Consider the following 13014-nt stretch of genomic DNA (forward strand, 5'->3'; position numbering starts at 1 on the left):
CGACGACCCAAGCGCACGGAAGGTGCGCTTCGGTCGAGGGTACCACAAACACATCTGTACCAAGAAGAATGCAAAGCAATTCATTTTATGCGTCGTATATAAGATACCAGTTTATTGTTTATTGATCATTCGGGTTTTTCTTTATCCTTCTTTTCTTGTCAGTAAACATGGTTGTGAGTGGCGCCCTTTTCTGTCCTGTTCTCTCAGCTTTGTGCGCTAAATACCTCAATGTGTTGGACAACCAACAAGCCCGAATGTAAACTTTACTTCATTCAACGATCGAACTCGCCGAGGTCATATCTCCGGCAATGGAAGGAGCATCTGCCGACAGCCAGGACGAAATGTGACCAATGAAAACGCGACATTTCTTTGAAATGGCAAATGCTGTTATTACAAGATGTGTATGGTTTTGTAGATGATAAAAGAAAATAAGAGTAGTCAAAAAATGCTTTTCGCGGAGGGGGAACATAATACTGCAATAATCGTCTCCAAAACAACGCACTATGTTTTTATTTATTAATTATTTTTGCGGGAGTGATGTGTTTCATCGTTAGCCACGTTAGCTCTCGAGCGTGCGCTCGCTCAGTTGAATCATCGCTCTTGTTTGTTTTTTTTCGCACCATGTTCCTTTGCCCGTACCTTCTGCAGCATACATTTCGAACCATCGAATTTGTTCTCTCGGCAGGGCTTGCCAGGAAGAACAGATTCGATGATGCCTAATGTATGCTGAAGAAGGTATATGGTTCGGAGCAATAGCGACTGATGTGAGGTTAATGCAGGCCATGTATTCCCGTCGTAATGACGGGCGTATCCCCTACCACTCTTTGTTTCCAAGCCGCATTATTCTGTCGTCGGGTGCGTCTGCTGCCTCGGGTGGACTGGCTCGTTCGCGGGGTGCTTGGCGCGGCGTTGCGGTCGAGTTTACGACGTCGTGCAACGGTGCTGCATCCTAAAAGATGGACCTTAGGTCGACTTTTCATTGAAGCATCTCTTCCTCGAGAGGCGTCAGGTTGGCAAAAGCCATGGCACGGTGAAGCGACGGCACGATGGCACCCGATTCATTTTGTGCGCCACGTGGCGCTACGACAGTAAGGCTACAGCGGCATAGAATGGGGTAGTGAGTTCATTGCCCTCTCTTGCTCGTGCTTCGTGGCTTGGCGGTCTATATCCGTTGTCTCAAGGGCGGAGGGGGTGCTGCTGTCGACTCCTACTGTCACCACCCAAACCAAAGGGAATAGCCGCCATCCATCCATTCATTCATCCATCCATCCATCCTGAAGCGGGCTGCATCCGCCGGGCCGCGTGTGTTTACGTTCGGCTTCGGTGTTGGCGTTGAATGGGTGACTGCAGTTCGCGTGTTTTCGTCTGTGTGCCTTTGTCGTGAGGTTACGGTGATTGCTCTTCTCTTGCGGCTTTGCTCTTCGTTTGAGATGTAAGAATGCCTATTTGCCGGCAAAACTACCGGTTTGCAACTGGCTGTAGGACAGGATGCGCTCGCGTGAAGGACGCGCCAAAGATGTCTTTATTAGGTTTCCCCAAAGACTGGCAGCGCCGAAAACTTTGGAATAAAAACACATGCACCGAGCGGACAAGATGTTAGATTATACCTCTGCTGTGTGCGAATTACATTTTGAACTACAGTACGTAATTAGAAATTACGTGCACGTTATCAACGGTGAAGAGGTACGTGTTCAGCATGGGAAACCAATGCTTTCGAACGACGCAGTTCCTACGATTCTTCCGGATATCTCCACCTATTTGACGAAGCAAACACCGACGCTCACATGCGCTAATTCGCACGCGATCGCAGAAGTGCTCGGGAAAGCTTCAGGAGCGGGCAGGTTGACTAGGCCACTGTAGTACGACTCTCGATGAAGGTCTGAGCTGTATTCGCCGTGAGAAACTCACTACGGGCGCTTCTGTTTTCCTCACTAGTGTAATGCGCGTGCTAACCACAGAATTATGTTAATTTTCGTCGTCCATAGAAGCTTGTAATTCCATGTGCCAGCAGAGGAAGTTGAAATATGAGCACTCTGGGTTGGGAAAATATTGTGCCAGGCGGGGACACCCAAATTTCTCACCACGAATGGGCAACGAGTCACGCGCATTCGAGGTATCACCCCGCGATTCCACCGGTCGGAGGATTGAGGATATTTTGCTCGCTATTGGATGGCAGTGGTCCTGGTTGCCGGTACGATCCCATCGCCGGAGAGGACCATGGAGTGCTCGATGTTTGATAAATTTTTAATAGGAAAATCGGCCGCGCATCGTTATGATTAGACTTTTAGGGTGCTTAGAGCCCGTAGATTGAGTTATCGCTATGTTTAGGCTGCTCAAAACCATACCTAGATAATCTTTAAAGATGCTCTTGAGGAGATTTCTGAGATCGCTTAAATATCGCGATAACTCACTCCGCGGATACTAAGCACTTTAGAAATGTATAGATCATAACGATACGCGGCCGATTTCCCTATTAAAAAGCAATCAAAGATCGATCACGCTGAGATCATCTCCGGCGAGACGGGGAATATTGTTTTGACAGCCAGGACGACATGTGACCAATGAGAACGCGACCTTTCGTTGAAATTGCAAACGCTGTAATTACAAAATGTGTACGCTTTTGTCAAAAAAAAATATATATATGGGTAGTGAGTTCACCGCCCTGAATATATATATGTTTATTTATTTTGTTTTCTTTTGATTACTTTGCGGCGGGTGCGATATGTTTCGTCATCAGCTGTCGAGCGCGCGCTCGCTGGATTGAGTTGTAGTCCGGGCTGTATAGGCAACGAGCCTCGCGCATTCGAGGTATCACTCCGCGGTTCCAGCGGTCGAAGGCGCGAGGAGCCTTCGCTTGCTATTGGCTGACAGTGGTCCTGTGTTCGGAACATGCTCCTCCCATCGCCGCAGATGACCTCGGTGTGTTGCGATCTTTGATTGCTTTTTTACTAAGAAAATCAGTCGCGTATTGTCATGACTTGGGATTTCTAGGGTGCTTAGAGCCAGTACAGTGAGTTATCGCCATATTTAGGCGATCTCAGAAATCTCCTCAGGGCACATTTTAGAGGCGTGCGAGTCAACAATATCGCGTCACTGCAAACGTGCGAAAGGACTCGTTCTCTATTACGTAGGAGGGAAATTGGACGTAACAAGAGAACGAACAAAGCGAGAGGGCACTTCGGGAACCGCGCCGCAGCCTCACGAAACCAGTCCATTCAAGTCCCGGCCAAACTACGACCGTCCAAGCGAAAGACGGCTGCAAGTACCAGAACAATAAATGCTGACACATTTAAAATATTAATTGAAATAACTAAAGGCCCCCAACACATTAAAAAATGGCGCCTATTCTCTGGCTGCTGACGCAGGATATGTAATGAACTGGCATTGACTATATTTGACCCTCTTAAGACGTCCATTGAGCTCGGCAATCTCGGTTTGCTTCGACCTGGCGCCAGTTTGCGCGCAAATTCTGCCTTATTTTAATTATTGTGTAGTTTAATTCAAGTTTCTTTTCTAAAGTTTAGCGGCCAAACGCTTTCCTCCTAGATCTAGCCGGGAGAGTGAGTTGGTGAACAAATATATAGCAAATCAAGTTTTCCTTATAACTTATAAGCTGGTGAAAATGTGACTGTCGGACGCACAAGATTTGTCGGTTTGGTTAATCTTGAGATACTATCTTTTAATTTCCGTACATTGTCCCTTCAGGGCCCGAAAGTATTACAAAAAGGGAGAGCAGAAAAACATTTACAATGACAATATAAAAATTACAGGTTAGGCACAATTACCAAGGATATCATTACTAATGGCGGTTGTAAAAGTTCGGAGTCCTTGATGGCCCCGGGAATGTTCCGCAGTGGAAGTCCATCGAATTTAAAAAAAAAAAAGCCGTAAATGCACTTTCCCTTAGAAGAAGAGAGCCAATTAAGAACGAACTATGGAAGTATCGCAGCAAATTAAAAAAAAAAAAAAAACTCATAATACAGTTAAATCTGAAAAGCGATGTCCGCAGGGACAATGAGCGAGAATATCTATTTTTTATATATATATTTTTGGCTACCTTCATCTATACTATCGTTTCTTATCTTTTTTTGTCCTTCTTTCACAGCGCAGCAAGCAGGCACAAATCGCTGGCTTACCACCTCTTCCTTTTCAATAAATGCTAATTATCTCTGAAACGTCGTGCTCGCTATTATTGTTCCTGCGAGCGTCACTTTTTTGGTCTATCGATACTTTCAGCTTCGGCATTTCTTAGGATAGTTTTATTCTTTGCCCTGATTGGCTGTCTCGATATTCTTAGGGAAAATGCATTCACACACTATCGATAAACTGTACCTAATAACTAGGATTCAGTACGGATTTCATTGTTTGGCGAAAATTCGGAGTTTACGGAGTTTATTTTCGTCTGATTCCCAATTCTCACAAATTCCGAGTTTAATTTCGCAGTGTTTTCTATTACCCATATACAAGTAAAAATTATCCGGGTCTAAACCTGCGCTAGATAAAAAAAATAAATAAGACGCGCTTCTATCAATTAAAATTAGTTCAGCTGGATTTGGCATTGGTGACATTGGCATTGGCAATAGTAATTTGTCCCACGACAAATGTGGCACACAAGTGTGGCTTCGATAAATGACGGCACCTTAAAATAAATTTACTCCTGAAGGTAGTCGCTGGGAAGCTCGTACCTATTCATCCCATCCTCTTCCATCAACACTACTCCGCGGCAGCGCGAGGTGGGGTGGTAAAGGATGGAATTGAGTAGCTTAAATTGTCCCTCTTTCCAATTTTATGCAATCTTTATGGACCTCAGAAAACAGTGGCTTTGTCGTGACCCAAAAGTACAAATATCTGTACTCCCGAATGAATCTTGACAAGATAAGCGGTAAGACCCCTTTTGACATTTGTATACGATTAAAAAGATAATTGTGGTGGCATTTTCCCAGTACCATTGGCCTTGTGTGCTGATCAAACTTAATTTTACCGGTGGTTGTTTTTCGGAATTTTCTCGGATTTATCTGAAAGCCCGAAACACTACTGCTAGCACGTAAAATATTTCGTTTGTACGGTTTCTTACTCAACATTGTCTTCACTAACGTTGCTGAGGTTCTCATACACATAATAAATTCTGCCATTTATGCCTAGTAATTATACTGGAGAGAGCAATCTAAATAGTTAAGCAGATATAATTGTAATCCTATTACCTCTTCGTATTCGAGGCATGGAACTGATTCGGAAAGCTTGTAGGTTTCATATTGGCATGTCTGCATTCCCCTTGGCACACAGTCGTATGGCGTAGAGGCACCGCTGCTAGTGAGTAGAGCTATAATAAAACACTCTGAAAATAAACACATTGGTTGATTGTTTCGTCATGTAAAATATGCCATCTCTTAAAAGTGTAAATTTTAGGTTCTAGAACTGGTTTTCAAATGCGATGGGTTTTAAACGAGCACATGTTTCAATAAAACTATATTCATATGTGAACACGAGTCATTATGGAAGTGGTTTTTTATGTCGTGCGCAACAGTCTGATAAATGAACTATTGACAAAGTTACAAGAATTTTGACCATGTGCGCTTTTACCGTCAAACTATCTTGCGAGTCATGTTGGCTCAAAGATTTCATTCTCATTTTGCAAAACGTGAAGAAAGAATACAGCCCCAAAAGGCAGGTAAATTAGCGCGCAATCAGTTTTCGCTTACTAACATCCCGCATACGAGAATGACACTTTACTCTGTGAGTATTTAGGAAGTCCAGAAAGCTAGCCTTCGTAAAATTAACAGCAATTTATTAATCAACGGCTTTGTTTCCTATTACGAATTCAAATTACCATGCTGAAAATGCACGCTCTAACTTAAAATGATCATAACGCAATTTCATTTTGTAAACAAAAAAGTGCACTAAACAATCTGGCCGTTAAATGCCAAGAACCAGAAATTAATATACTCTGGTGCGCTAGAGTTTACAAAAAACATTGCAACAAGTCCCTTGTTCTGGAATATCTTAGGATAGGGAGCATGTCACGATGTTTCTACGTGTTTTTATTAGTAATAAACTTATGCAGTTATAAATTTGTGTTTTTGGAGTGCACGCAGATTGGATTAACCCCACGAAAGGATCATCTTAAAATCAACTTCAGGGCCCCTTTCAGTTTTTGTTCATCAGAATCTTAAATAGGTTTTTTTTTTGTTGCTTTGACTTAGATATGTCGCAAAGCAATAGCAATATACATGCTATTCTGGGAGCTGATTGCCTCAGTTTTTACCAACTCGCCGACGACATCTATTCACGGCGCCTCACCGACTCACAGACACGCCTCTCCGTGAACGGTGTGCTCTCCACACCTATACGGCAACTGGACTGCGAGCGGTTTCGGCTTCATTCGCTTATGAGAAAATTATTGCGAGTTTTCCAAACATTACAAGGCAACACACCAGAATATCACGGGTGAAGCATACCGTCACGCGCACCATTAGCACCCCGACCCCCTCCCCACCACACTGCTTTCGATCGTCCACGTCGACTGTACGTGCACAGAACGCCTAGGTATTGCTCGTCGCGATTGCGGGCACATGCTCGAACTAGGCACCGTTCGATCATCTTCGAGCAACTTGGCGTCTCCACTGTACATGGTCCCCAGGGAAGACCCCGGCGACTGGAAATCGTGCGGCGATGATTGTGCCCTGAACGCCAACACCCCACATGACCGCTACCCACTTACTCACATACAGGACTTTGCCATAAATATGGCGGGACGCCAGGTACTCTCCAAGACCGACTTAGTCAAGGCATACCGACAGATTCTGGTGGAGTCTGCCGACATTCCAAAGGCCGCCATCACCACACCATTTGACCTCCTTGAATATGCGAGGATGCCATTAGGTTTGCGGAATGCCACGCACACATTTCAACGTAACATCGCTGAAGTCTCTCGAGATTTAGACTTCGTCTTTACTTACTTCGACGATTTCTTGGTCCACAATTCGTCACAGACCAAGCTCGAGGAGCAGCTGCGCGCTCCTTTCGCTCGATTAGATGAATACGGCTTGGTCATAAACAAAAACAAATGCGTACTTGGCGTAAGAACCATCGAATTCCTGGGCAATCTCGTAACCCCGCAAGGCATCAGGCCATTAGACGGAAAATTTACGGCCATTGAAGGCTTTCCGCAACTCACGTCTCTAAAGAAAGTGCGTGACTTCCTGGGGTTAGTCAATTTCCATCGTCGACTATTACCGAGGTGTGCCGAACTGATCAAGTCACTGACTGGTCTGCTTACCACCAAGGAACAACCATCTGCGTCTCCTAAGCGGAGCGAAGATGAACAATTCAACCATTGACATCTATGGTCAGCGGTCACTTACGATCAATCCTGGACTGCGCCGCACTTTTTCTTTAGAAAAAAGGCACTTGCTGACACGGCAATGCTGGCTCATTCCATTCCAGACGCAGAGCTATGACTTGTCACCGACGAATCAAGTGTCGCTGTTGGCGCAGTTCTTCAGCAGAACTTCTCTTGCTGGCGACCACTCCGATTCTTTTCTTACAAACTTAAGCATGGGGAACAAAAGTACAGTACCTTCACTCGCGAACGTCTGACGGTGTATTCCTCCATCAAGCACTTTAGTCACTTCCTTATGGCCGAGACATCCATGTTCTCACCGATCACAGCCCTTGAAGTCCACCTTCAATTGAAACCACCGTGACTACACCACGCGTAAGAACTGGCGCCCCTGGTTCATATCGGAGTTTACCGCCGATCTCCGTCATGTCAGCTGCTCAAACAACACAGCTGCTGACGCGCTATCTCGGGTTGATACTATTTCCTCATAAGAACAGACAGACGACATGGAGGCTCTAGCAACCGCCCAAGACAATGATCTCGAGCTGCAGCGCTTTCGCATCTCTTCTGGATCACTGTTCGCCGACGTTCCCCTGCCTATCTCGCCAGTAACAGTGACTTGCGGGATGTTTACTGCTGTGTGTTTCAACCGCTCGTGCCACCAGTGTTTCATTGTGCCCTGTTCCGCCACCTGAACAACAACAGTCATCCAGGCATCTGAGGGCCCAAGAAACCGACCACCGCTCGTTTCTTCTGGCCTAGCATGTGCATGGCTGGGCTCGAACGTGCCTCAAATGACAAAGCGATAGGATCGCGCGACATTCCAACATCCCCATCTAACCCTTTCGTCCAGCAGATTCAAGGTTCGCCCACGGACACGTGAACCCAGTAGGACCTCTCCCGTTATCTTGAGGAGCTTTCTATATGCTAACATGTATGGATTGGTTCACACAATGGCCCGAGGCAATTTCTGTCCCCGACATGGCGGCAGAGACAATCGCCGCAACTTTTATCGACGGCTGGGTGTCCCGTTTCGGCTGTCCTGCAGTGGTCATGACCGACAAGGGTTGGCAGTTTCAGTCCGTCCGACTTGTTCGTCACTCTCGTCGCCATCCTCGGCGTCCGGCACACTCAGATCACCGCCTATCATCCCTCAGCCAACGGCATGGTGGAACGGCTGCACCGCCAGCTGGAGGCAGCCCTTATCGCCCACGAGCCGTGGGTACGCTGGGCCAACCATCTTCCCCTGGTCCTCCTCGGCCTCGTTCTCTAGCTAAACTCGTCTAAGTAGCCCTATCGCACGTCCCAGGTGAATTCTCATCACCTTCGCTCGAGTCTCAGGAGGACCCTAGCGGCTACGTTGCTGACCTGCAACACACCCTTCGGCAGCTCCGTCTAGTTACTCAAGCTCAGAAGTGTCCTCACGTTATTTTTGCTAGACAAGACCCCGACTCGTGCTCCTATGTTTTCGTACGGCGTGATTGGATACGTCGATTTCTGACACCGGAATAGGACGAACCTTTCAAAACGCTAGATCGCAAAGAGAAGACTTTACCTTAGAGATCAACGGCCGTCGTGACGTCGTCACCATTGACCGCGTCAAATCAGCATACCTGGCCATTCCCCTGAACATATCCCCCGTGGAACATCTACCGTTGCCATCACCGACGTGCACATCCAACTCTAACCATGTCACTTGGGTCGCTCCACTGACTAGCTCTCTACAGACGCGAGCATCTCTAGCGACCCTCATGGCCAGCTCAGGCCGGTAACTAAATAAAAGGAAAAAAGCGGCAATGGCTCAGCACCGCGAGCAAATCAAGAAGAGTTCGAATATGCCGCTGTCAAGCGGGTCGTCTTCGTCTCCAGCTCCTACAAGTGATAGGAGAGGGTTGTATAGTGATGTAAAAACGTGAGAATATAGTTACGGAATTGAATTTGCTAAGTGTTGTCCCATGGCCAGATTAAAACAGATAGTCAGTCGCAGTTTTGTGGATGGGGCACCCCCATTTCGTTTCAATTCCACTCCGGGGAATTAGAGTGTTCGATAATTCAATTCCCTTCAACTCCTAGGAATGGGGACACTGGGCCCATTCCCACTCCTGGAATGGCTGAATCGTTCCATTCCATTCCTTTAATATGTTGAACGTAAAAATTGGCACTTGACAGCTGCATTGTGTTCAATGTGTTGCCGGCATAAGCAGCATAAAGTCGCTATTATCAAGCGCATGGATCATTGCAAAAAAAAAAAAAAGAAGCTAAATGGCCTAAAAAAGCACGGATTTTACTAAGCTCACGGTTCTGGATTGCCTGGAGTGACTTGTAGCGTCCGCAGCGGTCCATCGCAAGGTGAAACGAAGTATGCAGAGACTAAAGTCAAAGGAAATGAGCGGGAATCCGCTAGCTTTTCGTAACCCTAACCCACTTGAATTTAAAACATATAACACAGAAAACAAGCATCGGAACAAACACCAAGTAAAAGGCGGACTTACACGTAAAAGTGCAGTATAAAAAACAACCGTCGGAGCAAAGCATAAGAGGAGAACAGAAGTGAATCTCACTTTGTTTTAATGCCGAAGCAAACCCATATTTCGCACTCCAAAGGAGTGCACGCGAATGAACGTGGAAGGCAGCAGGGGTGACCACCTGCTAGACAACGCTCCTCGAACTATAAAAAAGCAAAACAATAACTGATCATCTTTCGGCAGCGCGCGAGTCAACGAGTTATCAGAGCCACGGCCACTCGACCCCCTACAGTCCTAATCGAGTGGCCGTGTCAGAGCACTGCGAGTTATGAGTCGCCACCCGCTCCCTCAATCTGTGCGCGCGCGTGCATTCTCCATGCGGTAGCAAAGAAAAAAAGCGAGACAAGAAGGACCATGTTGAATATACCTGAGACTGGGGTAGAAAAACATAAAAGTCGAAGAAACAGAACGGGACAGGACGACGTCTCAAACTCAGCTGAGTTTGAGACGTCGTCCTGTCCCGTTCTGTTTCTTCGACTTTTATGTTTTTCTACCCCAGTCTCAGGTATATTCAACATGGTTAACATCCACCAGCTCGCCTGCACCCTTACTATTGTATCTCTGAACAAGAAGGACGATGAGAAGCCGTGCATGCGTGTTTCTTGCTTTGCCGCTCCCTTCGTTCTTTTTGCTTGGTGCTTGGTTTCTTGTTTCGCTCTCGTGTAACACCAGTGAAGCCCGTCGCCTGCGGCCTGCGCGTCCGTAAAAAACGCCCCCCCCCCCCTCCCCCCTCTGGTCTTTGCTTTGAGGCTTGTTTTTTGTAATGCATTTTTTTTTTGCGTATAAGTCTGTTAGGGCTACACGCGGGCTAGCAGTTTCCCGCTCATTTTATTTTGAGCAACTGACTCGCTGACCGGCTTGATTTAGCTGTACGTAACCCTCCCCCCCCCCCCCCCCCGCCCCCCGCCCACAAAAAAAAATATAAAGAACCTGGCCCATTCTATTTCTATTCCGGGAAAAAGGCATCTAATTCCATTCCCATTCCATTCCCATTCCATTCCCCTCAACGTTGCCGCCATGCCATTCCCATTCCATTCCGAATTCCCGAAAATGCGGAATGATTCCGGAATCTTTCCAACTCCGGAGTGGCAACTCCGCAACACTGAACTCAGTCGGCCCCGTGCCATCTGCGCGCGCATCTGACTGAGAACGACAACGATGTTCGCAGACGTCACGGGGCCGACTGGCAGTCTGTTCTATTCTTAAAGATGGATCACACCTAGCAACTTAAACTCCATAACACTACAAAACGTCAAGAGTTTACATACGATTCCCTAATGATGCCTTCAAGCTGTAACAAGAACTGTGGCGGCGAACTTGAAATTCAGCTCCTTTAAAGGTGTGACCTGCGCAGATGCATGCATTTAATCAGTCATTTATCACGTAAGACAGAGCAACCGATACAAACCCAGCTTGAAAAACCGTAGCTCTGTTGATCAGTTTAAACCGTGCCTCGCGCTGTTCAGATATTATTTTTACCTCACAATCTTAGTCTTAGTTATCGTTAGTTTATCGTACAAAGAAAGTTTTTTTTTTTTTGTTCAGGGGTACAAAACAACACTACGAGAATTTATTATTCTAGTCTTTTATTACATAAGCAAGGTACCCGAGTCAAATGTACCGCTTGTCTTATTCAGGAGCTAACCTTCGATTCCTGTCCATCACAAAATGTGAATCTTCACCATAGGATGTACTTACCTCAACGCAATCAACGATCCATGTTAAACAATGCAGCATTCGACGCCAGCTATGTGACTTTGCGCTTGGCGCGTTGTTCCGCCCAATTGGAATATTACCTGACATCTTCCCAGCTCCGGATTGGCTTCGGTGGATCATAGAATAAGGATCACAGTATACGGCACAATACAGACAGGAACTTCGGCTGTTTTCGGTAGCAGTGCAAAAACAAGAAGCACGTATCAAGATCAAGATGGCGCGGGTGGAGGACGTGTGCGCCGCCTGCTCCGGAAATAATCTTTCGCAGGCAGCAATATCTAGGATTTTTCGGCGACTGTGACCAGCGGTTTCATTGTAAATGTATCAATGTAGTCGCGGAAGATTACGACGTGCTGATGGCAAGCGGACGGAGCGAATATAAATGCAAAACTTGCACTGGGCGACGAAATGTGGTAAGCGACAGGCCCCCCTGACGAAAATAATCCCTGGAGAAGGGGAAAAAGAGGGACAAAGGACAAACACAAATCTCCAAACACAGCTAAGTGACTGGTGCGCGACCGCCAGCTCGCTTGCACCTTTGCATTTAATTGCATTATAATAATTACGCTCCCCTCTTCCACATAAGCTGGTGCCAAGATAATAACGGCACCGGCAGTGGCTTACAAGGCGAATACTGAAGACAAGCTTCTCGGCCTTGTGGAATTCCTGCTCGCAAGCGTAGACAAGCTCTCAGCTGTGGTTTCATTTCAAAAGGAAATGATAGCTGTGCTCCGTGACCAAAACGGCGAGCTACGAGCCAAGGCGAATATGACGTTGGACGCCGTGAACGAACTTTATGCTGCTTTCGTGACCCCCCCCACCGTGCACCCCACCAGGAAAACAACAAACTACGTTCACCGGCACTTTGCAGAAACCTGCAGAACTGGGCAAGTTGGCCGGCACTGTCCAATGTTCCGTGGCGCAGGGGAGCGGTGCGACGACAGCTTTCCATCCTGGTGCCAGTGCTACATCCCACGTCACAAAAGGCCGATGGATCGACGCCAACGACGCTACGACAAGTGGAGACAACGGTGGTTACCACGAAGTTAGACGGAAGAAGAGCGCCATGAGGGCCGTCAAAGGCAAGTCGTCCGCCATCTCAAGCGCCAAATGCTCACGAAGGGCTCTGTTTGTCACCCACGTTCACCCGAATAAATCCTCTAAAAATGATTGTGAACTGTTGACGTCGGTTGCAGACGTTACCTGTTTCGTGTGAACCGTATTGCGAAGCAAGTTCGACACTTATTCTTCCTTCCACATTGCTATAGATGATGACAAGCTGGACGCCATCAGCGACGCTGAACTGAGGCCTGACGGTTGTCTATTCCGGCCGTTTTACGGTCCCCTAAAGGACAACATGCGTTTTGAACAAACAAGGAACCAACCCATGAACGCCGATGGATAATGCACTCACACTGTCATTGTATTACCAGA

The 13014-nt window shown here is 46.8% G+C and overlaps 1 protein-coding gene across 1 annotated transcript in view; it reads right to left on the bottom strand.

Moving 5' to 3' along the window:
- LOC120841076 overlaps positions 1–13014 on the bottom strand; it is a 110687-nt gene that overhangs the window by 55691 nt on the left and 41982 nt on the right. The window contains exons 5-6 of the mRNA XM_040211902.1: positions 11133–11210; positions 5202–5335 (exon numbers count right to left, since the gene is read on the bottom strand). Of these exons, the coding sequence (XP_040067836.1) occupies positions 5202–5335; positions 11133–11210 (212 nt within the window). The remainder of the gene's footprint in view (positions 1–5201; positions 5336–11132; positions 11211–13014) is intronic.

Source organism: Ixodes scapularis, unplaced genomic scaffold (genome assembly GCF_016920785.2).
Source record: "Ixodes scapularis isolate PalLabHiFi unplaced genomic scaffold, ASM1692078v2 PGA_scaffold5__190_contigs__length_132052651, whole genome shotgun sequence".
Classification (NCBI taxonomy): Eukaryota; Metazoa; Arthropoda; class Arachnida; order Ixodida; family Ixodidae; genus Ixodes; species Ixodes scapularis.